Consider the following 27,641-nt stretch of genomic DNA (forward strand, 5'->3'; position numbering starts at 1 on the left):
GTAGTAAATTCTATTATCCATATTTTAAGGATGAAGAAACTGGCAAAGAGAAGTAACTTTCTCAAGGTCATATAGCTATTAAGTGGTAGAACCAGGATTTCAGCCTAGCCTTTCTGGCTTAAGAGCCATATCCTATACTTCCTTTTCTGATATAGTAAAAAAGTACAGGTTTTGGAGTTAACTTACTAGGTTGATTTTGAGTTATACTTGATCTCTGACTCATTTTCTTCAGCTATATGGTACTATACCTACCTTGGGTATAGGTATATACATATAACAGTGGTTAAGAGCTGTGAGACAATAGAAAATATATATATATTGGTTTCTGGCATAGAACTCCTAAAACCCTTGTAAATTCCTAAGTAGTAGGAGCAGTGGGAACAGCATTTGTTCTAATAAGGTGACTCTAAGTGAGCTCCTGGATGGGGGCCGGTCACCAGAAAGACCAAGCTGTGATTAGAAGCTTGGAATTTTCAGCCCCAGACCCCCGTGCTTCAGAGAGGGGAGAGAGGCTAGAGATGGAGTTAATAATTGGTCATGTCTATGTGAGGAGGCCTCCACAAAATCCCGATATTATGGGGTTTGGGGACCTTACAGGATGGTGAACACATCCTCATACTGGGAGGGTGATGCACCCTACTCCATGGGGACAGCAGCTCCTGTGCTGGGGATCCTCCCAGTCTTCACCCTATGTACTTCTTTATCTAGCTGTTCATCTATATTTTTCATCATGTTCTTTAGTGAAGTGTAAACATAAGTGTTTCCCTGAGTTCTGTGAGCCACTCTAGCAAATTAATCAAACCCAAGGTGGGAGTTATGGGAACGTCAGACTTAAAGTCCATCGGTCAGAAGCACAGATAACAACCTGGACTTTGTGATTGGTATCTAAAGTGGAGTAGGGGCAGTCTTTTGGGACCGAGCCCTTAACCTGTGGGATCTGACGCTACCTCCAGGTAGACTGTCGTCAGAGTTGGTTAAATTGTAGGACACCCAGCTGGTGTTGCAGAGAATTGCTTGGTGGGGGAAACATGGTGTCAGAAGTGTTGTGAGTGGTAATAGTGTGACAGTAAAGGAGAAACACACAGGTGGAAAACTCAAGTTTTTCTGTTTGAAGAGCAGGCTTCACCCAGGTTCCTACCCCAGTTTCATCAATTAGTACCTGTGACTAGGGGCAAGTTACTTGATCTCTCTTCCTCAGTTTTTTCATCTGAACTGGGGATAGTAGTAGTAGTACCTACTTCATAGAATTATTATGAGGATAAAGTGAATTAATATATGTAATGCACTTAGAACAATGCCTGTTACACAGCAAACACCTAATAAGTGTTGGCTTTGGCTTTTTTTTTTTTTTTTTTTTTTTTTTTTTGACACGCTGTGTGGCTTGTGGGATCTTAGCTCCCCAACCAGGGATCGAACCCGGGCCCTCAGCAGTGAAAGCTCGGAGTCCCACCAACCACTGGACCACCAGGAAACTCCCAGTGTTGGCTCTTATCACAGGTTGTGAGCATCCACATCTGACATACAGATGCTCAACACATAGCTAATAGTGTAGTGATTCCTATTCATTGCAGGAACATAGAGAATAAAATATAGTCGTATATGTAAAAATGCTTAAGAAATTAATATTCTAAGTTTGGAACAAGAGGGGAGCACTGGGTAAGTGAGCACATGAAGGGATATAGAAAATCTGGGACAGGACAAAAACAAGGAAATGAAGTTAGAGGTTGAAGGTATTTAATGTTCTACGTCGAATTTCTGCCACGTGTAAAGTTGTGCTAAGGAAAAAAAAAAGTTATAAAGGAAGAAAAATCTTCCATCAAGGAAAGTGGAAAAAATTAAGACATATTTCTCCAGATGTATCACATATTCCTTTAGAGACCTCACAACACTATAAATATTAATTCATTCTGTAATAGCTAGGATCTAGATGGTACTATCCTATTTTATAAACATAAAAAGTGGCTTTGCCTGAGGTGAATTAACAGTAAACGAAGTAACAGAGAAACTACTGGATTTAATGTTTACATCTTCCAAATTTTGTATTTACTTAAAAAACATTTAAAGAGCACTGAGATGTGCTGGATACTGTCCTAACACATGAATAATAAATTGTTAACTATTCAGTATGATCATTTATCATAGAGACTCACTTTGTGAACTCAGGAGAGTTCACATGGATAAGAGTTCCAATAAAGTAGATTACTGGTGTCAGGCATCAATACAAAGCAACAACCTGTTAGTTTTATGTCAGCATGTTAAGCTATGGGCAGCTATTGAAAATACAAAATATTAAAAATTAAAGTAGAAGAAAATATCAAATTAGTGATGCAGTAACTTACTCTGCCACTAAATCAGCTGACTGGCTTTGGGCTAGTCAATTCTGTAAGCCATAGTTTCTCACCTATATTCTTACTTATGAAGGAGTTAATAAAATAAACATATCCCTTTAATTTTTGTGTGGAAATAAATTTGTCAGACTTTAATAGTCAAAACTTTTGGCAAACTGGGAAATTACTTTTTGTGATTTTTAAATATAAAAACTAGCTTAGGTAATGTGAATAATTGTATTCACATATCTGATACAGAAAATATTTGATATATCTGAGGAGTAGAGTCGCTTATTTTTCCTTGCTGGTTGTATGAAGTAAAAGAATTTTAGTATGGTAATATAAGTTAACATTACCAAAATAATTCAGGAAAGGTGAAAATCAGTATAATTTACATCTCAGGGATCACAATGATGAACATGTACCACTTCCTGAATAGTAGATGATCCAAAAACATCATGTAGGATTCAACTACAGTTCCAAATCATTTAAACTGAATATTGCTTCAGGTAATAAGTCAGAGTTTTAAAAATCATTTCAAATATTGATTCTTTTTAAAACATTTGTTGTTTGCCATCACAAGTTTAAATGCAGAAACAGTATAGAAAATTTAACACCACCCACATCAAGTGTTAAAGTTTTTAAATTTTGCTCAGTGTCATATCAAATTTTTTAATTTGATGTAGTTGTTTTAACGATGTGTTCCAGAAAATGTTTTCTTACATACATATTCTTTCAGCTATTCACTTGGGAAGAAAAACTGATTTTTTTATATTTGCTTCAAAGTGAAGCTTTGAATAGTAATAAATATTAAGAATCAACACTTTTTATAACTATAAAACAAAACAAAAAACCTGCAGGAAACTAATGAAAATATTCTCTCTTAAGTGAAACTATATAGGGTAGCAATTAGGAGCTTGACCTCTGGAGCCAAGACAGAGTTTAAATCCCACTTTTACCACTTACTATGTGTCTTTTGTCTATTTACCTCTCTGTGTCTCAATTTCCTCACACTGAATAATATATGATTGTTATAGCCATTTAAATAGTTAAACCATATAACATACATTTAGGACAGCACCTGGCAGGGAGTAAGTGTTTCATGTTAGTTACTATTAATCCATTAAAAAAATAAATAAAAACAAAACTAATTTTCTCCCCTTGAAAGAGTTCATTTTCTCCTTGGTTCTATCATACTGGTTCTTAAACCAGAATGCCTAAGGATCCATTGGTAAGTTTAAAACGCAAATTCTTGTGCCCTACCTCCACAACTTATTATTTAGCTGGCCTGGTGTAGACCCAGGGATCTGTATTTTTAAGAGACACCTCAGAGAATGCTTATCCAGAAGCTCTATAAAACACGTTGGGAAACACTGCTCTGAACACACAGCTTTTTAGGTTCTCTTCGCTTATAACATAGGCATGTGAATGAAATTAATTACAAGAATGAAATATGATGTGGTATTATTTACCATGAGACTACAAAAACTCTAGAGTAGTCCCATGAGAACCTGATGAAAGCAATGGACCTTCCCCTCAGAACAATAACATAGGCCTAATTGTTACGAAGTCCAAGCTCGTACTGCTCATCACACAACAGGCCAATAAATCAAGAGAGGAGTTATTGGGGGGCAAGGAATAGTAACTTTATTTGGAAAGCCAGCAGACTAAGGGTGTCCAGAGAACTATCTTACCCAAGTTAGAATTCGGGCTTTTACACTAAAAAGGGAGGGGGTGTAGTTGGTTGTTACAAACTTCTTGGTGTCAGATTCCTTTGTTTTTGCAACTATCCACATAGATCAGGTCACTAAGTTCCTGTAAACCTGCAACAAGACAAATGTTATTCTCTGTTCTGTAACTTTTTATCTCTATATGAATGGAAAAGTGTCATACCTTTTTTTTTTTTTAATTTTTGGCCGCACCCCACAGCATGTGGGATCTTAGTTCCCCAACCAGGGATTGAACCCGCACCCCCTGCACTGGAAAGCAGAGTCTTAACCACTGGACTACAGGGGAAGTCCCAAAAGTGTTATACCTTTAAAGGTCGGAGACTTGAAAATGAGCTATCCTGTATATTTCAGGCTATAGGCAACATTCTAATAGCAAAAGCAATAGAATACAAAGGTAAAATAAAAGAAACAGACCCAATATGGAGTTAGATTTGTTCTTCCCTATGACATAATCACAACATTTTACATACCATGTCATTGGGTTCCTGGACTCTCTGAAGCCTGGAATACTCGGACTTCATAGGAGACTTTAGGGGACTGTTCCTTGTACCCTTAAGCATTGCTTTATATGGCATACATACATAAATAAATATATATATATATATATATATGGACCATCTTAATCATTGGTAGGTAAGGGGATTATTCAAAGTAGAAGACTAAAAAAAATTTTATTAGCACCTAGAATTTTTTATATTTATTCAGCGAGCTTTTAAACATACTTAAGTTTCTAAGCATATCATGCTTGAACATACACAAAAAGAGAGACTGCAGCCAAATAAATGTTTATTCCTTAAACTTCATATTCAGTCCAAATTTTCTGAATCACTTCTATTCAAGGTCTCTGATGGCCACAGGATCAAAGAATTTTGATAAGATTTTAGGAAGAGGAAAGGAATTGTTAATAAAAAGGTACGTGGGTGGGGGGAGGAGGTAGGGGCATGAGAACTATTAAACGAGTAAATGTGTTGTGCATTGAAAAAGGAGAAACTCAAAGATGTCAACTTTGGGTGTAGACACTCTGGTGGAAGAGACAGACACAGCTGGAGCAATTAACTGCCCTAGTTAGCATGCTATGGGACCTCCAAAGAGGCATGTACCTCTCTACTTAAGGAGGCCAGAGAAGATCTGTTTGAGTGAAATCTTGAGGGAAGAGTGGGTGTGGCAATATAAGGAATGTCAAACATGTTAAAGTTTATCCAGAGCCAACAAGGGTGAAGCAAGCGCAGGAAAATAATATCAGCAAAGTGGGGAGGGGCTAGATCAGGAATGATCTTAAGGAGCTTAGATTGTATACCAGGTATAGGGAAGGCAACCAGGGTTTTCAAGAATCAGTGTGACATAATTAGATCAACCTTCAGAAGATTAAGTTACTCATTCTAGCTGCTGTAGAGCAATGGAGTTAGAATAGATTAAAAATAGAGGCATGAAAAACAGGTAGGAGTCCTTTGCAATAACACAGGCAAGCAAAGATGAAAATTTCAATTAAAGCAAAGAGGACAAATTCAGGGTCAGATATGAGAGAAATTTAGAAGAAAATCTGAAAAAAAAGCATGAAAATTGGAACAAAGTGTGGACAAAGTCATAGACGGTCAGCAAAAGCAAACAACGAAGTAGTTTCAGCAATTCTATTAAGATATTAAAACTCTAAATAGACACAAAATATGATAAGCTCCTCTAGGGTAGGCCTCTTGAGTTCTACTCCACAGTATACACAAGGAACACAACTTTGCTGTTAGTAGATCTTCATTAAAAAGATATAATAAAAAAAGATAATTATCAAACTATTCATCAAAATAGTCCTTCAACATGTTTTATTTTCTATTATAAAGGTAACACATTCATTACAGACTACTTGCAAATGCAGAAAAATAGAAAATTGGAAAAATACATCCATATTTCTACCACCCAAAGAAAAGTGCCATTGTTTGATCTTGATTAAATATATTGCTTAAGGGGACTTCCCTGGTGGCGCAGTGGTTAAGAATCCACCTGCCAGTGCAGGGAACACAGGTTCGATCCCTGGTCCAGAAGATCCCACATGCCACAGAGCAACTAACCCTGGGTGCCACAACTACTGAGCCTGTGCTCTAGAGCCCACGAGCCACAACTACTGAGCCCACACGCCACAACTACTGCAGCCCACGTGCCTAGAGCCCGTGCTCCACAACAAGAGAAGCCACCGCAATGAGAAGCCTACGCACGGCAACGAAGAGTAGCCCCCACTCGTTGCAACCAGAGAAAGCCCACATGCAGCAATGAAGACCCAACACAGCTAAAAATAAATAAATTAAATAAATAAATTTAAAATATATATATATAGCTTAAGCTAAATATATTTCTTTAGAGTGCATTGTACTCTTAATAAGAGTATTGCATTAAGAGTAGTGCTCATAAGAGAGGTGGCCAGATGTTAAAAGTAGGAAGACCCTGAACTCACCTTCTCTGACAGACATACCAAAATTTCAACTAATTACAGAGCAGCAACCTATGAGAACAACCTGAAGACTAGCAGGAAAGATTTTCCACAACTAAATACATAAAGAAGGAATCACGAGATGGGTAGGAAGGGTAGAGAGGCAGTATAGTCAGGACCCACACCCCCCAAATCTGGTGACCCACAAACAAGAGGAATATTTTAATCATAGAGGTCCTTCCCCAAAGTGTGAGGAGGCTGAGCATCACATCAAGCTCCCCAGCCTGGTTGTCATGCACCAGGAAGACAAGACCTCAGCACTTCTGGCTTTGAAAACCAGCAGGGCACATGTTCAGGAGAGCCAGAGGGCTATAGGAAGCAGACTTGACTCTTAAAGGGCACTTGCAAAATCTCACATGTTCCAAGTCCCAGCAGAGAGGTAGTACTCTGAAATAAGCCTGGATCAAACTGGTGATCTTGGAGAGCCTCTTGGTGAGGCAGGAGGCAACTGGGACTCCCCTTGGAAGTGAAGATGTTGGCAGCAGCCATTTTGGGGGAGCTCATTCTACTGTGATAACAGCATTGCTGATAAGTTCCACCCTGGAATCCTCCCTGCAGTTTATTAGCACCGGGGACCCAGTCCTGCCTCACAGCTGGCCACAGCAGCTACAGCATAAGGCACAGCCTTGCAGCCAACTGGGCCAGGGGTCAGCTCCTCCAACCAGCACACCCACAGTAGTCAGCCCCACCACAAAAGAACGGCACACACAGTCCATATGGGGGGGCACCCCTAGAGCATATAGCTCTGGTGACCAGAGGGTAGCATGCTGATGGGCCCCATAGGATTTCTTTTACACAAGGCTACTTCTCTAAGATCAGGAAATGTAGGGAGTTCCTTGGTGATCTAGTGGTTGGGATTCGGCACTTTCACTGCTGTGACCCAGGTTCAATCCCTGGTCAGGGAACTAAGATCCCACAAGCTGCACTGCATGGCCAAAAATAAAATAACAATAAGAATAGGAAGTGTAACCAACCTACCTGACACATAGAAATAAACACAGAGAATTGAGCAAAATGAGGAGACAGAGGCATATGTTCCGAACAAAGAGGCATAACCTCAGAAAAAGAACTAAATGAAGTAGAGATAAGCAATCAACCTGATAAAGGGTTCTAGGTAAGACCATAAAGACGCTCACTGAACTGGGGAGGAGAACGGATGAACACAGTGAGAATTTCAACAAAGAGTTAGAAAACATAAAGAGGAACCAAACAGAACTGAAGAATAGAGTAACTGAAATTTAAAAATATACTAGAAGGAATCAACAACAGTAGATTAGATGATACACAGAAATGGATCGGTAATCTGGAAGACAGAGTAGTGGAAACTGCCTAAGCTGAACAGAAAAAAGAATTTTAAAAAATGAGGATATTTTAAGAGACCTCTGGGACAACATCAAGCATACTAACATTTCCATTACAGGGATCCCAGAAGGAGAAGAGAAAGAGAAAGGGGCAGAGAACTTATTTGAAGAAATAATAGTTGAAAACTACCCCAACCTGGGTAAGCAAACAGATATTCAGGTCCAGGAAGCACAGAGTCTCAAACAAGATGAACCCAAAGAGGTCCACACAAAGGCACATTAAAATTAAAATGCCAAAAATTAAAGATAAAGAGAGAATCTTAAAAGCAGCAAGAGAAAAGCAGCTAGTTACATACAAGGGAACTTCCATAAGGCTATAGCTATAAACTGACTTTTCAACAAAAACTTTGCAAGCCAGAAGGAAAAAAAAAAACAAAACTACAACCAAGAATACTCTAGCCAGCAAAGTTATCATTCAGACTTGAAAGAGAGATAGAATTTAACAGACAATGAATAGCTAAAAGATTTCAGCACCACTAAACCAGCTTTAAAAGAAACGTTAAAGGGACTTCTCTAAGCCAAAAAGAAAAGTCTACTACTAGAAATATAAAAAATACAGGGAGAGGAAGCAAGATGGCGGAGTAGAAGGACGTACTCTCACTCCCTCTTATGAGAACACCAGAATCACAACTAGCTGCTGGACAATCATCTACAGGAAGACATTGGAACTCACCAAAAAAGATACCCCACATCCAAAGACAAAGGAGAAGCCACAATGAGACGGTAGGAGGGGCTCAATCACAGTAAAATCAAACCCCATAACTGCTGGGTGGGTGACTCACAGACTGGAGAACACTTATACCACTCCACCCACTGGAGTGAAGGTTCTGAGCCCCACGTCAGGCTTCCCAACCTGGGGGTTCAGCAACGGGAGGAGGAATTCCTAGAGAATCAGACTTTGAAGGCTAGTGGGATTTGATTGCAGGACTTCAACAGGACTGGGGGAAACAGAGACTCCACTCTTGGAGGGCACACACAAAATGGTGTGCGCATCGAGACCCAGTGGAAGGACTAGTGACACCAGGGGAGACTGAACCAGACCTACCTCCTAGTGTTGGAGGGTCTCCTGCAGACGCGGAGGGTGGCTGTGTCTCACCATGACGACAAGGACACTAGCAGCAGAAGTTCTGGGAAGTACTCCTTGGTGTGACACCTCCCAGAGTCTGTCATTAGCCCCACCAAAGAGCCCAGGTAGGCTCCAGTGTTGGGTTGCCTCAGGCCAAACAACAAACAGGGAGGGAACCCAGCCCCACCCATCAGCAGTCAAGCGGATTGAAGTTTTACTGAGCTCTGCCCACCAGAGCAACAGTCAGCTCTACCCACCACCAGTTCCTCCCATCAGGAAACTTACACAAGCCTCTTAGATAGCCTCATCCACCAGAGGGCAGAGAGCAGAAGCAAGAAGAACTACAATCCTGCAGCCTGTGGAACAAAAACCACATTCACAGAAAGAGAGACAAGATAAAAACTCAGCGTACCAGATGAAGGAACAAGATAAAACCCCAGAAAACAACTAAATGAAGTGGAGATAGGCAACCTTCCAGAATTCAGAATAATGATAGTGAAGATGATCCAGGACCTAGGAAAAAGAATGGAGGCAAAGACTGAGAAGATGCAAGAAATGTTTAACAAAGACCTAGAAGAATTAAAGAACAAACAAACAGAGATGGGGCTTCCCTGGTGGCGCAGTGGTTGAAAGTCCGCCTGCCGATGCAGGGGACATGGGTTCGTGCCCCGGTCCGGGAAGATCCCACATGCCGCGGAGCAGCTAGGCCCATGGCCGCTAAGCTTGCGCGTCCGGAGCCTGTGCTCTACAACAGGAGAGGCCACAACAGTGAGAGGTCCGCGTACCCCCCCCCAAAAAAAAACACAGATGAACAATACAATAACTGAAATGAAAACTACACTAGAAGGAATCAATAGCAGAATAACTGTGGCAGAAGAACGGATAAGTGACCTGGAAGACAGAATAGTGGAATTCACTGCTGTGGAACAGAATAAAGAAAAAAGAATGAAAAGAAATGGAGATAGCCTAAGAGACCTCTGGGACAACATTAAGCGCAACAACATTCGCATTATAGGGGTCCCAGAAGAAGAGAGAGAGAAAGGACCAGAGACAATATTTGAAGAGATTATAGTCGAAAATTTCCCTAACATGGGAAAGGAAATAGCCACCCAAGTCCAGGAAGCACAGTGAGTCCTATACAGATAAACCAAAGGAGAAACATGCCAAGACACATAGTAATCAAATTGGCAAAATTAAAGACAGAGAAAAATTACTGAAAGCAGCAAGGGAAAAACGACGAATAACATACAAGGGAACTCCCATAAGGTTAACAGCTGATTTCTCAGCAGTCACTCTACAAGCCAGAAGGGAGTGGCATGATATAGTTAAAGTGATGAAAGGGAAGAACCTACAACCAAGATTACCCTACCCGGCAAGGATCTCATTCAGATTCGATGGAGAAATCAAAAGCTTTACAGACAAGCAAAAGCTAACAGAATTCAGCACCAACAAACCAGCTCAATAACAAATGCTAAAGGAACTTCTCTAAGTGGGAAACACAAGAGAAGAAAAGGACCTACAAAAACAAACCCAAAACAATTAAGAAAATGGTCATAGGAACATACATATCAATAATGACCTTAAACGTGAATGGATTAAATGCTCCAACCAAAAGACACAGGCTTGTTGAATGGATACAAAAACAAGACCCATAGATATGCTGTCTACAAGAGACCCACTTCAGACCTAGGGACACATACAGACTGAAAGTGAGGGGATGGAAAAAGATATTCCATGCAAATGGAAATCAGAAGAAAGCTGGAGTAGCAATACTCGCATCAGATAAAATAGACTTTAAAATAAAGAATGTTACAAGAGACAAGGAAGGACACTACATAATGATCAAGGGATCAATCCAAGAAGAAGATATAGCAGCTATAAACATATATGCACCCAACGTAAGTGCACCTCAATACATAAAGCAACTGCTAACAGCTCTAAAAGAGGAAATCGACAGTAACACAATAATAGTGGGGGACTTTAACACCTCACTTACACCAACGGACAGATCATCCAAAATGAAAATAAATAAGGAAACAGTAGCTTTAAATGACACAATAGACCAGTAGATTTAATTGATATTTATAGGACATTCCATCCAAAAACAGCAGATTACACTTTCTTCTCTAGTGTGCAAGGAACATTCTCTGGGATAGATCACATCTTGGGTCACAAATCAAGCCTCAGTAAATTTAAGAAAACTGAAATCATATCAAGCATCTTTTCTGACCACAACGCTTTGAGATTAGAAATAAATTACAAGGACAAAAACGTAAAAAACACAAAGACATGGAGGCTAAACAATACATTACTAAATAACCAAGAGATCACTGAAGAAATCAAAGAGGAAATCAAAAACTACCTGGAGACAAATGACAATGAAAACACGACAATCCAAAACCCATGGGATGCAGCAAAAGCAGTTCTAAGAGGGAAGTTTATAGCTATACAAGCCTACTTCAAGAAACAAGAAAAATCTCAAATAAACAATCTAAACTTACACCTAGAGGAACTAGAGAAAGAAGAACAAACAAAAGCCAAAGTTAGCAGAAGGAAAGAAATCATAAAGATTAGAGCAGAAATAAATGAAATAGAAACAAAGAAAACAATAGCAAAGATCAATAAAACTAAAAGCTGGTTCTTTGAGAAGATAAACAAAATTGATAAACTATTAGCCAGACTCATCAAGAAAAAGAGGAAGAGGACTCAAATCAATAAAATTAGAAATGAAAAAGAAGTTACAACAAACACTGCAGAAATACAAAGCATCCTAAGAGACTACTACAAGCAACTCTATGGCAATAAAATGGACAACCTGGAAGAAATGGACAAATTCTTAGAAAGGTATAACCTTCCAAGACTGAGCCAGGAAGAAACAGAAAATATGAACAGACCAATCACAAGTAATGAAATTTAAACTGTGATTAAAAGTCTTCCAACAAACAACAAAAGTCCAGGACCAGACGGCTTCACAGGTGAATTCTATCAAACATTTAGAGAAGAGCTAACACCTACCCTTCTCAAACACTTCCAAAAAACTGCAGAGGAAGGAACACTCCTAAACTCATTTTATGAGGCCACCATCACCCTGATACCAAAACCAGACAAAGATACTACAAAAAAAGAAAATTACAGACCAATATCACCGATGAATATAGATGCAAAAATCCTCAACAAAATACTAGCAAACAGAATCCAACAACACATTAAAAGGATCATACACCATGATCAAGTGGGATTTATCCCAGGCATGCAAGGATTCTTCAATATATGCAAATCAATCAATGTGATACACCATATTAACAAATTGAAAAATAAAAACCATATGATCATCTCAATAGATGCAGAAAAAGCTTTTGACAAAATTCAACAAGTTTTATGATAAAAACTTTCCAGAAATTGGACATAGAGGGAAGCTACCTCAACATAATAAAGTCCATATATGACAAACCCACAGCAAACATCATTCTCAATGGTGAAAAACTGAAAGCATTTCCTCTAAGATCAGGAACAAGACAAGGATGTCCACTCTCACCACTATTATTCAACATAGTTTTGGAAGTCCTAGCCACGGCAATCAGAGAAGAAAAAGAAATAAAAGGAATACAAATTGGAAAAGAAGAAGTAAAACTGTCACTGTTTGCAGATGACATGATACTATACATAGAGAATCCTAAAAATGCCACCAGAAAACTACTAGAGCTAATCAATGAATTTGGTAAAGTAGCAGGATACAAAATTAATGCACAGAAATCTCTTGCATTCCTATATACTGATGATGAAAAATCTGAAAGAGAAATTAAGGAAACACTCCCATTTACCACTGCAACAAAAAGAATAAAATACCTAAGAATAAACCTACCTAGGGAGACAAAAGACCTGTATGCAGAAAACTATAAGACACTGATGGAAGAAATTAAAGATGATACCAACAGATGGAGAGATATAACATGTTCTTGGATTGGAAGAATCAATATTGTGAAAATGACTATACTACCCAAAGCAATTTACAGATTCAATGCAATCCCTATCAAATTACCAATGGCATTTTTTACAGAACTAGAACAAAAAATCTTAAAATTTGTATGGAGACACAAAAGACCCCGAATAGCCAAAGCAGTCTTGAGGGAAAAAAACAGAGCGGGAGGAATCAGACTCCCTGACTTCAGACTATACTACAAAGCTACAGTAATCAAGACAATATGGTACTGGTATAAAAACAGAAACATAGATCAATGGAACAAGATAGAGAGCCCAGAGATAAACTCACACACCTATGGTCAACTAATCTATGACAAAGGAGGCAAGGATATACAATGGAGAAAAGACACTCTCTTCAATAAGTGGTGCTGGGAAAACTGGACCGCTACATGTAAAAGAATGAAATTAGAACACTCCCTAACACCATACACAAAAATAAACTCAAAATGGATTTGAGACCTAAATTTAAGACCAGACACTATAAAACTCTTAGAGGTAAACATAGGAAGAACATTCTTTGACATAAATCACAGCAAGATCTTTTTTGATCTACCTCCTAGAGTAAAGGAAATAAAAACAAAAATAATTAAAAAAATTTAAAAATGGGACGTAATGAAACTTAAAATCTTTTGCACAGCAAAGGAAACCATAAACGAGATGAAAAGACAACCCTCAGAATGGGAGAAAATGTTTGCAAACAAATCAACGGACAAAGGATTAATCTCCAAAATATATAAACAGCTCATGCAGCCCAATATTAAAGAAACAAACAACCCAATCCAAAAATGGGCAGAAGACCTAAATAGACATTTCTCCAAAGAAGACATACAGATGGCCAAGAAGCACATGGAAAGCTGCTCAACATCACTAATTATTAGAGAAATGGGAATCAAAACTACAATGAGGTATCACCTCACACCAGTTAGAATGGGTATCATCTGAAAATCTACAAACAACAAATGCTGGAGAGGGTGTGGAGAAAAGGGAACACTCTTGCCCTGTTGGTGGGAATGTAAATTGATACAGTCACTATGGAGAACAGTATGGAGGTTCCTTAAAAAACTAAAAATAGAATTACTATCTGATCCAGCAATCCCACTACTGGGCATATACCCAGAGAAAACCATAATTCAAAAAGACACATGCACCCCAATGTTCACTGCAGCACTATTTACAATAGCCAGGACATGGAAGCAACCTAAATGCCCATCGACAGACGAATGGATAAAGAAGTTGTGGTACATATATACAATGGAATATTACTCCGCCATAAAAAGGAACGAAATTGGGTCATTTGTTGAGACATGGATGGATCTAGAGACTGTCGCACAGAGTGAAATAAGTCAGAAAGAGAAAAACAAATATCGTATATAACGCATGTATGTGGAACCTAGAAAAATGGTACAGATGAACCAGTTTGCAGGGCAGAAGTTGAGACACAAATGTAGAGAACAAACGTATGGACACCAAGGGGAGAAAGCCGCAGGGGGTGGGGATGGTGGTGTGATGAATTGGGAGATTGGGATTGACATGTATACACTGATGTGTATAAAATGGATGACTAATAAGAACCTGCTGTGTAAAAAAATAATTAAGTTAAAATTCAAAAAAATAAAATAAAATATAAATAAATATTATGAAAGAAAATATCTCACACACATAGACTGAAAGTATGTGAATGGAAAAGGTATTCCATTCAAATGGAAACGAAAAGAAAGTTGGGGTAGCAATACTTATATCAGACAAAATTGACTTTAAAATGAAGACTGTAACAAGAGACAAAGAAGGACATTTAGTATGATAAAGGAATCAATCCAACAAGAAGATGTAACAATTGTAAATATGTATGCATGTATGCACCCAACATAGGAGCACCTAGATACATATAATGCAAATATCAACAAACATAGAGTGAAAATTTGACAGTAATATAATAATCGTAGGGGACTTTAACACCCCACTTACATTAATGGACAGATCCTCCACACAGAAAATCAATAAGGAAATACTGGCCTTAAATGACACGTTAGACCAGATGAACTTAATAGCTATTTATAGAACATTCCATACAAAAACAGCAGAATACACACTTTTCAAGTGCACATGTAACATTCTCCAGGATAGATCACGTGCTAAGCCACAAAATAAGTTTCAATAAATTTAAGACTACTGAAATCTGAAAAAGAATATCATCCCTTCCCAAGTGGTATCTTTTCTCTGATCACAGTTCTAAGAAGCTTAGGCTAAAAGTACATCCATGACATTGATATTTTAAAAGTTTGTTATATATTCTAAGTGTCCATCCTTAAGATCCCCTAAGGGTTTCAAAAACCCAAACATGAGGGCTTCCCTGGTGGCGCAGTGGTTGAGAGTCCGCCGGTGCAGGCGACATGGGTTCGTGCCCCGGTCCGGGAGGATCCCACGTGCCGCGGAGCGGCTGGGCCCGTGAGCCATGGCCGCCGAGCCTGCGCGTCCGGAGCCTGTGCTCCGCAATGGGAGAGGCCGCAACAGTGAGAGGCCGCAACTGTGAGAGGCCCGCGTACCGCAAAAAAAAAAAAAAAAAAGACCAAACATGAAAAACTAAAAACAAAATGCAAATAAAGTTGAAAAACACCTCTTGCTTTATTTTACAGGAAAATTAATAGTATTTGATTCTTACAGTGGTTTGGATTTCGTCCCTTTAAAACAGTATAGGCAGATGCTCTGTGCATTTTCATAAAGGAGCAGCATGGTTAGGCTTGTTTTTTGAATCTTAGCGTCCCTAAATGTATGTAGCAGTTGAATCAGCCCTTTATGTCACTAAAGGTTATGTAGAGCTGTGATTATAATATTGATCCAAAAGCTAAAAGCATAAGAAACTAGGAACTTGGAGTATCATCCACCTTTAAAGAAAATGCCCATAAATAGCCTTGCCTGTAAATGTTAAAGGACTCATATTTCAGTTGATTTTCTATATTCATTGCACTGCCACTTAATGACATAAAGCATAAACAGAACTGTTTTAAAAGTAAAGAGGCACAAAAACCCCAGTATACTGCAAGATTCCACAGCATGTCAATGTTTCTAATACCTGTAGGTAACCTGGATAACTAGAAAGGAGAAATCTGGCGATTTAAACTAGACAACATTTTATACTTTGTTAACTTGGTGACTCCCTTGGCTTTTACTGCCCTTCCTCAAGAGTGATTTGTGTGGAGTCTGTTTTCTTTTCTTCTACCTACAATGGAATAAGTGTATATTCTTGTTAAATTCTTTACTGAAAAATTTCAAAACACCTGTGTGAAGGAACCTGACAAGAATACAATGATGCTTGGAAATTTCTGCATGCCAAAACAAGGTAAAAGGCCAGTTAAGGAATCACTTTGCTATCCCGCAGAAATTAACACATTGTAAATCAACTATACTTCAGTTTAAAAAAAAAAAAAAGATCCAGTTAAGGTTGGGTATTAAAATCATATATCTGTAATGTTTTAGTTTTTCTCTTCAAGGTATTATACAGCTTGTAATTCCTAAAAGGCAAGTATGTTTTTTTATCAAGACTCTCGCCCTTACAGAGACTGAAAAGACCCAACAAAATTCCAAAATGCTAAAGATATGATGAAAGAGCTCCCCCCAGCAATTCTGTTTTTATTACTGTAAGTTATATGTTGTTTTACTAAAATGATAATACATAGCTAATAATAATTATTTTCCCCTATTCCAGAACAGGAATCCAGGCTCAGAGAACAAATAACTTACTCAAGTAGGCTGTAGCACTGGAATCAACAGGTCAGGGAAATGCCAGAAACTGAAAAACTACTAAGAAATTTTCTGACTCCTTGAAGTTAGCTTCTTGTGAACACCTCCTTTTAAAATATGTTTTGTTTAAAAGACTTGGTGAAAGATAGTATTAGACGTGTCACGGTAATTTCTTGTAATTTCAAGAGTTATTTTCAGAGGATAACAACAATAAAAAGGTTTACTTTTCCTTTCAGAGAAGCATAACTTCCTCTACAGAGGGAAAGACAGACCAGAGAAAGAAGGAAAAGCAGGTGTTCAAAATGTTACACAACAGTGATTTTTAATTATGAGTCAACATGGATTCCATGCCAGCATTTTGCAACCCGAACACAAAGCTAATCACCTAGGAAATACGAGGGCACGTTCATAGAATCTAGAGTTAAGGAATAACGATAGTAACTGGAAATTGTCTCTATTATAGAAGGAAATGTTTATGGGAATTACTGGATCAGTAATCGTCGATTCAAATATTCAAAATAAAGCAACAGTGGCCAATTACTAGTGAGACACAGGCACTATGAAAGTGAAAACTGTCGCCCTGTAACAGACGCCTGTCATATAAATTCTAAGCTGTTTGGTTTAAAACGTATTCATGCGCACGCGGAATCCCGGAAAACCAGGGAGTTAAAGTCAGAGCAAATACAAGATTTCTATACAGGGCACATGACAGAGAACAAAAGAGGTGGGGGAAGGAAGACACCCACCTCTGGTGTCTCACATAAAAAGCTCATAAATCAAAACCGTGAATGAACGGTTATAGTGTATGCAAGGCATAGGGTACAGTTTAATACGGGAGGGGTGGGGGGAGCAGGTTCCTTTTTAAAATTAGCTTTCGCCTCTTCAACCCAGATCTTTGTGCCTCCGTGCTACCGATGAAGCTGGGCGGTTGCACAGAAAAGCGCCTCTAGATATTTGGCCAGGTCTCCCACCGTTCAAGCACCGGGGGGTAAACACACCTGACCGCTTAGGAGGGCCGTGCCGGGGGCCGGTAAGGACCAGGCACTGGGCACCGTACCCTCCCCCAGGGTCGGGAGGGAGCTCAGCGCCGCCGGAGCCGAGCGGAATGTGGGAAGTGGGAAGAGGAGGAGGCCGCCCCCTAGGGGAGCCGCGCCGCAGGCTGGGGGCCGGGGCGGGAGGGGCAGGCGGGAGGAGGCGGCCGGTAGGGAGACCGCGCCGTCGGGCGGGGCCGTCCCTTCAGCTGGCTCGGACCCCGGCGGGGCGGGCAGTAGACGGAACGGCAGAGCCCAGACGCCGGACCGTAGCCAAGGAGAAAGGTGGCGGTGGCGCGGACGGGACGGGGCGGCGGCTCCCCGCCGTGACCCTCTGCTCCCCTGCCCAGGCCCGGGTGCGAGTCGGAGGCGGCGGCGAAGGAAGGAACGAGCATGGCTGAGACCTCGCCGCCGCCCACTGCCGGCGCGGAAAGTTGCAGCGAGGAACCGGCGAGGGGCGGGAAGCAGCGGCTGGAGGAGCCGCGCCGCGCTCCAGCCGGGGGCGCGGACCGAGAGGACGAGGCGGGGCCGCCGCTGGCCTCCCCCGCGGGGCAATCGGAGCCCGGCTCGCCGGTGGCTGCCCCCTTCTTCCTGCTCTACCCGGGCGATGGAGGCGCCGGCTTCGTAGCGCGCCCGCCGCCGCAGCAACAGCGCGCCTGGAGGACCCCGCCGTCGCCGGGCTCCCCGCTGCCCTTCCTGCTGCTGAACTACCCGAGCGGCGGCGGCGGCGGCAAACACCGTGAGTAGCGGCCGGGAAGGGGGATGCCGGTGGGGAAGGGGGGCCTCGGCCGGGAAGGGCCAGTCCGGCTCCGCAGAGCTCCGCCTCCTGCTGGCTCCCCGAAGCTGAGCAGGGCCCCGAGCCAACGGGGAGACTGGGCGCTGGGGGCGGCTCTCGGGAAGCTCCCATCCGGGGGCGCAGGGGGGCGGCCGCGGTCCGGGCGCCGGACTGTTTACCTCCTAGTCTCCCAAGGCCGCAGGCTCCCGCCCGGCCTCCTCTCCCCTCCCGGGCCGGGCGCTCGTCCTCGCCAGCCTCCCACGTGCTCGCCGGGTCCCAGCCCCGGGTCTCCGGTGGGAGCCCTCCCTGAAGGAATGGAGGAGGGGGCGGTGTCCGGAGACCCGGCAGCCCAGCTGTCCCGCCTTCTGCGGGCTCCCAGCGCCGCTGCGGTCGATAGGTGTGGCTGCTGCGCCGCCGCCGCCCGCGTGGCCTCGGTTGGACCACTAAATTTTTTACTAGCGTACACTCCACACCCGTAAATATCACATATCCGTCCCCCACAATGGGAAGAGAAATCAGGAACTGTGCGCGAGATGACGAGAAGGGAAAGTGTGGCTTTAGGAGGGCACTTCCCAGGATAATATCGTTTGATAGGAAGAGGCCTCCACCTTTTAAAAGCACTATCACCGGAGTCCTGTAAATGCAGCGCACCGCACTTTGTGCTGTATCAGTCAACAAATGTCTAGTGCAACCTGCTGTGAGCGGGGCCCTAGAGTAGGCAATGTGTATAAAAGACTTGAAGAATATTAAATCTAGTTTAAAAAGACAAGATCTTAGAGTATGAAAATGTGACTGAAGATACAAGGCATGATATAAATGCCTAATACTTTGCTATATGAGTTCTGAAAAGGGAAATTTGCCTAAGGTGAAGAGGGAATCAATCGATCAATCTGTCTCTGTCTGTCTCTCTCTGAGACACAGCTAGAGGTTTCTTGTTTAGCACGAAAGCAAACCTTTTAACTGTTCTGCACTGCCAAGAAACCCTGACTTTGCCTTTTCCGCCCCTGATCCGTCCCCTAGAAAAAGGTTAACATTAGTTGAATACTTTCTATGTGCATGTGCTGTGATTATCATAGTTAATCGTCACATCTCTGTAAGCCAGATATGCCACTTTTTCAGGTGAGGAAGCTGAGGATCAATGGGATTAAGTGATTTGTCCTAAGTAACAGTGTGAGAGAAAGAATGAAGTTGACCCAGATTCTTTGCCTACCGAGCCCATGTTCTTTAAGTGAATAGCAGACGTCCAAAACTGTGATTGGATGGTTCCTCCCTAGATTAGGGTCCATTGGATTCAGCTGGAGGTAATCCTTTGTTAGCTTCTCTTTATTACTTACCTAGAATGGGGGCCAACACTGACTATAGACCTAGAGTCTTAGTAAAGTCATAGTTTGTTGCAGTAATCCACTAATTTCCAAAAGAGAGTGTCTAATAATGTCAGAAATGAGTCTTTTGATAAGCAGAGGAGATAAAGATAAGAATATTCGCAACACTGCTTTTCATTTTCTAAGGCATCTGCTTTCTACTTTGTTCTTTAAGCACAGCCTCTCTTTTTCTTCCTAAGAATTTCTATTTTTGTGTAATCTGCTTATTAACCAGTCATTATAGGATGAAGAAGACCCTCCTCTCACTTCTTCATAACTCTGTGTGACAGTTGTGGTAGAAGTTGTGATATAGAAAATTTTTTCAACTGTTGGCCAGTATCAGTTATGGGAATTATCTGAATTTCAGGTGATTTATTTGATTCCTTCTTCATATTAAGGGTTGACTTTATTTATTTTTAAGTATTGTCCGAAAATTGGGGCCTCAGCATGATCAAGATCAGCAACGGAGAACTTAAAGCTAAAGTTTCGTAACTGTGATCCCTTGGTCCTTACCTTACAACAGTAGCAGATGTATGGCATGATTTGTTAGCATATAAAGTTCTAATAGTTCGTCCTGGTCTTTAATTTCTGAAATAGTTTATTGGTGTGTAAGTACTCAGAAAATTTACTGGGAAAATACACGTGTCCCACTTGCACTGTTTTTAAAGACCAGTCACTGAGGACAGTTCATATTGTCAAAGATCACTGATACTTATTTTATTCAACTATAAAACTGACTTAAAGTAGTTTTTGTTTTGTACTGTTTTTATTTTTACCTGTTATTTTTATATGTACTTTAGAACACACATACTTGCAAAAAGGAATTCTCTGGATATTAATAAAAATACTTCCTTGTTGCTGCTCTGTAGAGTCAGTGCAATATTGCTTTATATGATGTACCTGGATATCAGAACTCGGGTTGTCCTGATGACTCATTTGAGCAACCTGAGACCAGCAGTTTTTCAAAGACTTCTCATTTCAGTTAGCAGGGCAGTACTTAGACTCAGCCTCAACAGCTAATGAACATTTGCCTCCTCAACACTGAATTTTTAACTCTCGCTGATGTACTTGCCAAAAGTGTATAATATATAATCATTTTGATAGACTGTTTATTAAGGCATTATTATCTCTTCATTTTAGAAGTCTTGACTGTACTCAGAGATTTTAAAATTAACCTTTACATTTGAGTTTAGAAGATTTGTTATAAATGACACCGATGAAGAACAGCAAAAATGTGTGCAGAGGAGGTAGCCTAAACCTTTCAGGGTTCATGACATGTAAGGTTTCAGTGTAAAATCTTGCAGGATATAATGTCCATGAAACATGCAGCGAGCTTAAATGCAATATGAAAGGTTTCTGATGTGCCTTGTTGGATTATGTCACTCTCTGACTCTGAGTGCTGGTAATCTGCTAAATTTTTATGCTCCTAGCTTTTAAATCTCAAATTTCTACCATGCCTTTTTTTAAGTAAAAATCACAAGTAGCACATGGATCTGTTCTCACTATTTAAATGTTTTATAATGCAAAAGTACATTGAGCACAAAGTGACTTTCCTCTTTGTGGGCCCCCAAACCCTCCTCTCCCCCACCCCCCATCACCACCACAATTTATTATCAGAGACTACCACTTTTGAGTTTGGTGAGTTTTCTTCCAGAACTTTTGCATGCATTCACAGAGATGTATGTGTTCATATTTCGTGGGGCCATTTCCCCCTTGGTGTATGACCGTCCATTCCAATTTCTCATCAACTCTATAAGAAGGAGCTACTTGCATGCCATGGTCCAATACTTTTGAAACCAGGTCCCCCTAAAACTGAGTTCTTCTGCCAAGTTTATGATTAACCTCTCTATTCAAAACTCTATTTCCGGGCTTCCCTGGTGGTGCAGTGGTTAAGAATTTGCCTGCCAATGCAAGGGACACGGGTTCAAGCCCTGGCCCGGGAAGATCCCACATGCTGTGGAGCAACTGAACCCGTGCACCACAGCTACTGAGACTGAACTCTAGAGCCTGCAAGCCACAACTGCTGAGCCCACGTGCCACAACTACTGAAGCCTGCCCACCTAGAGCCCGTGCTCCACAACAAGAGAAGCCACAACAATGAGAAGCCCGCACACCGCAACGAAGAGTAGCACCCGCTCACCGCAACTAGAGAAAGCCCGCGCACAGCAACGAAGACCCAACGCAGCCAAAATATATAAATTTATATTAAAAAAAACCAACAACTCTATTTCCTTTCTTGTCCCATACCTGTTCCCCTCAGGATTGAGGAGTATCAAAGTAAAGGGGGCATTGAAACCAAGCAGGACCCTGTGGGACTTTCCCAAGTACAAAAGTCCCATTTCTTATTTGTAGAAAAAAAGGCTTTAGACTCCTAGGCCTTCCCTGAGTTCCAAAGAGCAGATGCAAGCAGTCAGTGAAGAGGACAGTAGTGTCACAGGACTCCTGGTTTCTCCTGAGGGGATATAGATAACAATCTGATGCATATCTTTTTTTTAAATGAATATTTAGATTTATGAATCAGTAGATTACTTCAGTTCTTTGTGATTTTTTGTTTTATTTTTTTATTTTTGCTGTGTTGGGTCTTCGTTTCTGTGCAAGGGCTTTCTCTAGTTGTGGCAAGTGGGGGCCACTCTTCATTGCGGTGTGTGGGCCTCTCACTATCGCGGCCTCTCCTGTTGCGGAGCACAGGCTCCAGACGCGCAGGCTCAGTAGTTGTGGCCCACGGGCCCAGTTGCTCCGCAGCACGTGGGATCCTCCCAGACCAGGGCTTGAACCCGTGTCCCCTGCACTAGCAGGCAGATTCTCAACCACTGCGCCACCAGGGAAGCCCCTGATGCATATCTTTGAGTTGCTCTGTAGAGACTAAGACCCCCATCCAGGTGGACGATGGCCACTACATGCTGACCACAAGCAAGGTAGACCCCAGACTGGTTGGAACCAGAAGTTTGAGATTCCTGAAACATCAGCCTGTTACCTCACCACCAACCAATCAGAAAAAGGTCCACGAGCTGATCACGCATCCTACGACCCTCTCCTCTAAAACTGTCTTTAAAAACCCTTGCCTGAAAGCCATCCAGGAGTTCGGGTCTTTTGAGCATGAGCTGCCCATTCTACTTGCTTGGCACCCTGCAAATAAACCCTTACTTTGCCACAAACACCTGCTATCAGAGTTTGGCTTTCTGTGCCAAGGGCACACCAGCCCTTGCTCAGTAACACCTAATGCATTCCTTTTCCATCCTAACTTTAGAAGTCATCTTGTGAGTGGACAGAATGGACAAGAGATGGCTTCTCCTTGGTGTTGGAGGGAAGAGGCACCTCTGCCATTTGCATGGTTATCAGCTTCTATTGACAGTTCTTTTCCTCTTTCAACTCTCAGAGCTACCACAAACATTTATATTTAAAGCAATGCCATACAAATAGCCCACATCTCTGCCCTTGTCTTTTCTCTCCCAAATACAGCAGTGTACCAAAAAAGAGTCCACTCACAAAGTAGCAGCTTTCTTTCTGTATTTGTATGTGCTATTTTGAGATAGGAGAGCTAGGAAAGGAATAGAAAGAAGGGGGAAACAGGTCTTGGGAAGGACCGGAAGCGTTACAGTGACTACCCACGTCAAAGTTGAGTATACTTAACAGTGAATGCCTTGGTTGAGCCCTGGAAAGTGCAGAGAATGAGGCTTCTAGAAGCATTCACTGTTTCTCATGGATGCTCTTTAAGAGTCCATGATGTGGGGAATGAGTGCTCTCATTTACATATGAACCCAGGAATGTGTATTTAAGAGGAGAAAATCAATTTTAGGTTCACAGTTTCATACACACACCTACAACAGAAAGATATGTATGTATTATATAGGTATATGTGCGTATATACATTATTTGTATGTGTATGTATGTATTTATTCATTGACTTTATTCTCCATGGGTATTTCTATTATTATGTCTCTCTCTTTCTTCTCTTTTCATTGTTTAATAGTACTCTAGAAAACATTATACCTGATTAGGAGTTGAATACACATTAATCAGTTCATCTGCTGTGTGCTTTTTAAACTTTGAAAAGACAAAAGTCACTTTTTTTGGATTTGTAAATGTAGAGGCATCAGCTCAAAATTGGGAGGTGTGCAGGGGAAGGGTTGAACCATCAGAACCAAAAAGTTTTGAGCATTCACCTCACATGAGTAGGTTTTAGCTTGATGTGTGACTTTTTAGAAGACAGCATTTTGTTATAATTAATGTAGAGCAGTGCCTTCATTTACAGTATTGTGATTCACAAATCTGTCAGCCATCAGCTCTTTTCCAGCTGTGTTCAGAATGCAAAGAGCCACTTTCTGATTCATTAAATGCTGTTTTGTCAAATAGCAGAAGTAAAGGCCCATAAGAAAAGGGGGGAAACCCTCAGAAACGTAGCATCTTTGGTGTGTAATTGTAGATTAGTGACTACCAGAGACCTGTAGTTTAGCCCTTAAGAGTATCTAAAGGCAGGTGGGTCCTTTTCCACACACAGCTGAAATAACCTGGGATCTTGAGCATCTAAGGTCCTGGGAGCTGGGTCATACCCCCATTTCCCACCTCATGACTAAGCTTGCTGTCTGCTGCTTGCCTTCCTGATTTTGCTTTTATCACCACTGCTGCCTAAACTGTCAACAGTTTGTCTTCCCAGCCAATTGCTCCCCTTCTCTTCTGCCTGCTTTCTTTTGTTTTACCTCCTCTTCTGGCCTGGCATTATCAAAAAGTCCTGTTATGCTTCTTATTGACAAAGCAACAGTTTCAGAATATTAGATGTAATTTTTGAGTCTTTGTTTTGGCTGCTCTGCTATTGATAATCACGGGTTCATTCTTTCAGAGTTTTCTTTTTTCTTAGTTCTCATCTTAGCTTCATTCTGGATACTAGAGGATCCTAAAAGTTTCTTCATTAGATAACAGAAATTTTACTGTAGTTCTGTAACCCAAACAATTATGAATAAAGAATGTGACTAGTAAGATAGTAATGGTACTTAGTGGCTACATTTATAGAATATTTTTATGTTCTAGGCAGGGAGGCACAAACTTCACATGTATCAGTACTTATCAATTTGGGGGGTTATATTTATAAGAGGTATTTCTTAGAATTTCCATTAGATGGAAGAGCTAGTGCATAAAACTACTCACTTAACAATGAAAGCTGAAAAGAAAAAAATGGGGAGGAGTAGTTCACATAGAATTCATATAGGTAGGTGCAACATACGTTTTTCATCAGAGTATTTGATTCAGTCTTTTAGTGATATCTAAGCTATTATGAAATAAATTCTGATGGAGTAACCTTGGATTTAGAAGATTATTCTGGAGATGTAGATTCTTTGGTTTTGAGAAAAGTCTTATCTCAAACTTTAGCACACATCAGAGTCACCTGGAGGTCCTGTTAACACAGATTTCTGTCCCTGTCCCCAAAAGTGTTTTTTGTTTATTTGGTTTTTGTTTTTATGTTTTTACTGATATATAATTGACATATTTTTAAAATTATTATTTTATATTGGAGTATAGTTGATTAACAATGTTGTATTAGTTTCAGGTGAACAGCAAAATGATTCAGTTATAGATATACATGTATCTATTCTTTTTCGAATTCTTTTCCTATTTAGGTTATTACAGAATATTGAGCAGAGTTCCCTGTGGTATACAGTAGGTCCCTGTTGGCTATCCATTTTAAATATAGCAGTGTGTACATGTCAAACCCAAACTCCCTAACTATCCTTTCCCCTCAACCTTCCCCCCCGGTAACCATAATTGACATATTGTGTTAGTTTCAGGTATACAACATAATAATTCAATATTTGTATATATTGATTTTTTTTAACTGAAGGACAGAGAATGAATTCATATTCCTCAATAGTCTGAGTATCCAAAGCTCATGTTGTTAATCACTGTGTACTCCCTCACCAAGGCCTTAAAGAACCCAGTTTGGGTAGAAGGCAGTAAAAAAGTTCCTGGGTGGGAGAGACAGCAGAGGAAAGGTGGCAAAGAAAGCAACTTTTCAGACTGAAATAATAGTATTGGCTTCAAAACATGTTCACCTGACTGTATTTTGTCTCTCATCTTTTCCCTTTTTTGTTTGACTTTTAACAGAAACCTATGTGTTAAACAGGTAAAATTTTATCAAGAAGCTGAGAACATATTTTTCTAGTGTATGTTATAGGTAGTAGAAAGTCTAGGTGGATGATGATGAGAGTTTAGCCAAATTAACTGGATGAAATAATGATAATTCCTTGTTGGCTAATATTTTTGAAAATTCCTTAAATAATGAAACAAGTTGCATAAAAGATATGCTGCTTCTCTATCATTACACAATAAGTAACCTGTAGCCATCATAAATAAAAGTAGAATCCCATTTTAAGGAACTTTGCAGAACATCACAACTTACATTTCTACACAAACCTTATTAACATTATAATGTCTTCCTACAGTGCGACGTGGCTCAAGTATGAGCTTTAAATTCTATTTTGGGAAGTTAGTATACCATAAGCATAAAGAATTGGTTTGAAATTACGTGAAAAGAAATGCTTTTAGAGTTACAAAGGCAGTGGTACTCGAGAGGGTACCTATCAATACTGTCACGCCCTCTACTGTAGCTATGTTTGAATAATTGTGAAAAGTTCATAGTCTTCCTAAAACATAACAGATCAGGAATCAAGGGCTGCTGGGCCAAGATGATATTCCTCTTTGCACAACCCATCTTAGTGAGTGTCTGGTTCTAGACTTGCTCCATACGGAATGGACATGACACTCAGCATGTGTCAGAGGGAGTGTCATGGATGGTGGGGCAGAGGCGGGAAAGTCTGAAACCTCATGATCCATAAGGAAAGGAGAGATTAGCAGACTGTGACAGCAAAAGGCATGTAGAAAGCGGGAGAAATTGTTTCAACATATTGCCTTTAAGAATATGGTTTTTCTCTCTAATTTTAGAATCTGTTTATGGACTGTCCACAGACATTTATCTGCTTCCTCTGCCTTTTTTATGAACTTAGGAAATCTGGTCACCTGTTATGAAGGCTTGGTAAAATTCTGACCCCTCTCTCCTCTTCCTTTCTCAAGTCCCAAGTGATGCCCCAGCATACCCTTTACTCAGATCGCCTTTTTTACTTTCCTCTACCTTAGTCCCTTGAACATTCATCCTTACTGACTTTCATTTCATGTGATTGATAGGGTTTTTGGGTTTTTTGGGTTTTGGGGTTGTTTCCCAGTACTCTCGAAAGCAGAATCACATATTAAAATGATGATAATGGCTGCCATTTACTGACTGCTTACTTTGTGTAAAGTACCATGTTGAGCATTTTACTTTCATTACTTCATCTAACTCTGAAGTAGTGAATATGAGTATCGCCATTTTGTCAGTGAAGGAACAGGCGCAGAAACAAGCACTCAGCTTCTAAGTGATGGACCTAGGATTGACTGGGCATTCTGGCTTGAGTCCACATGCTCTCAGCCTCCTTCACCACCTCCCATAACTGGAATCACATCCTAAACTGGAGGCTCCTCTTTAGGCAGCAGTAGCCCTCTAGTTCCTTGTTCTACCTGATGAAGCCCTATTTGCTAAAAATGAATGAATGTGAAATTCACAAGCCACCAGCGTGATAGAGAAAATAGGTATGTAAGCAATACTGAATAGCCATGTGTGTAACAGGGATTTAGAAATTTCTTAAACACCTGTAATTTTCTGTTTCTTGTCTATTGCCTTGTTCTTTCTTCATATCCATAGTGGCTAGACATAATAGGTGCTTTATACATATTAAATCATTGAATCTGTTGTGTATAAATGAATAAAGCC

General features: G+C 40.7%; 1 protein-coding gene across 2 annotated transcripts in view; it reads left to right on the forward strand.

Annotated features, from left to right (window-relative positions):
* Nucleotides 1-17,897: 17,897 nt before the first annotated feature.
* Nucleotides 17,898-27,641, forward strand: part of RUFY3 (RUN and FYVE domain containing 3) — an 83,851-nt gene continuing 74,107 nt past the window's right edge. Inside the window, exon 1 of one of the 2 annotated variants that reach the window (XM_030877805.2) lies at nt 17,898-18,449. In XM_030877805.2, coding sequence (XP_030733665.1) covers nt 18,104-18,449 — 346 coding nt within the window. In that variant the 5' untranslated portion in view covers nt 17,898-18,103. The remainder of the gene's footprint in view (nt 18,450-27,641) is intronic. The other variant, XM_030877814.2, reaches the window with a different exon arrangement.

Source organism: Globicephala melas, chromosome 5 (assembly GCF_963455315.2).
Source record: "Globicephala melas chromosome 5, mGloMel1.2, whole genome shotgun sequence".
Taxonomy (NCBI): Eukaryota; Metazoa; Chordata; class Mammalia; order Artiodactyla; family Delphinidae; genus Globicephala; species Globicephala melas.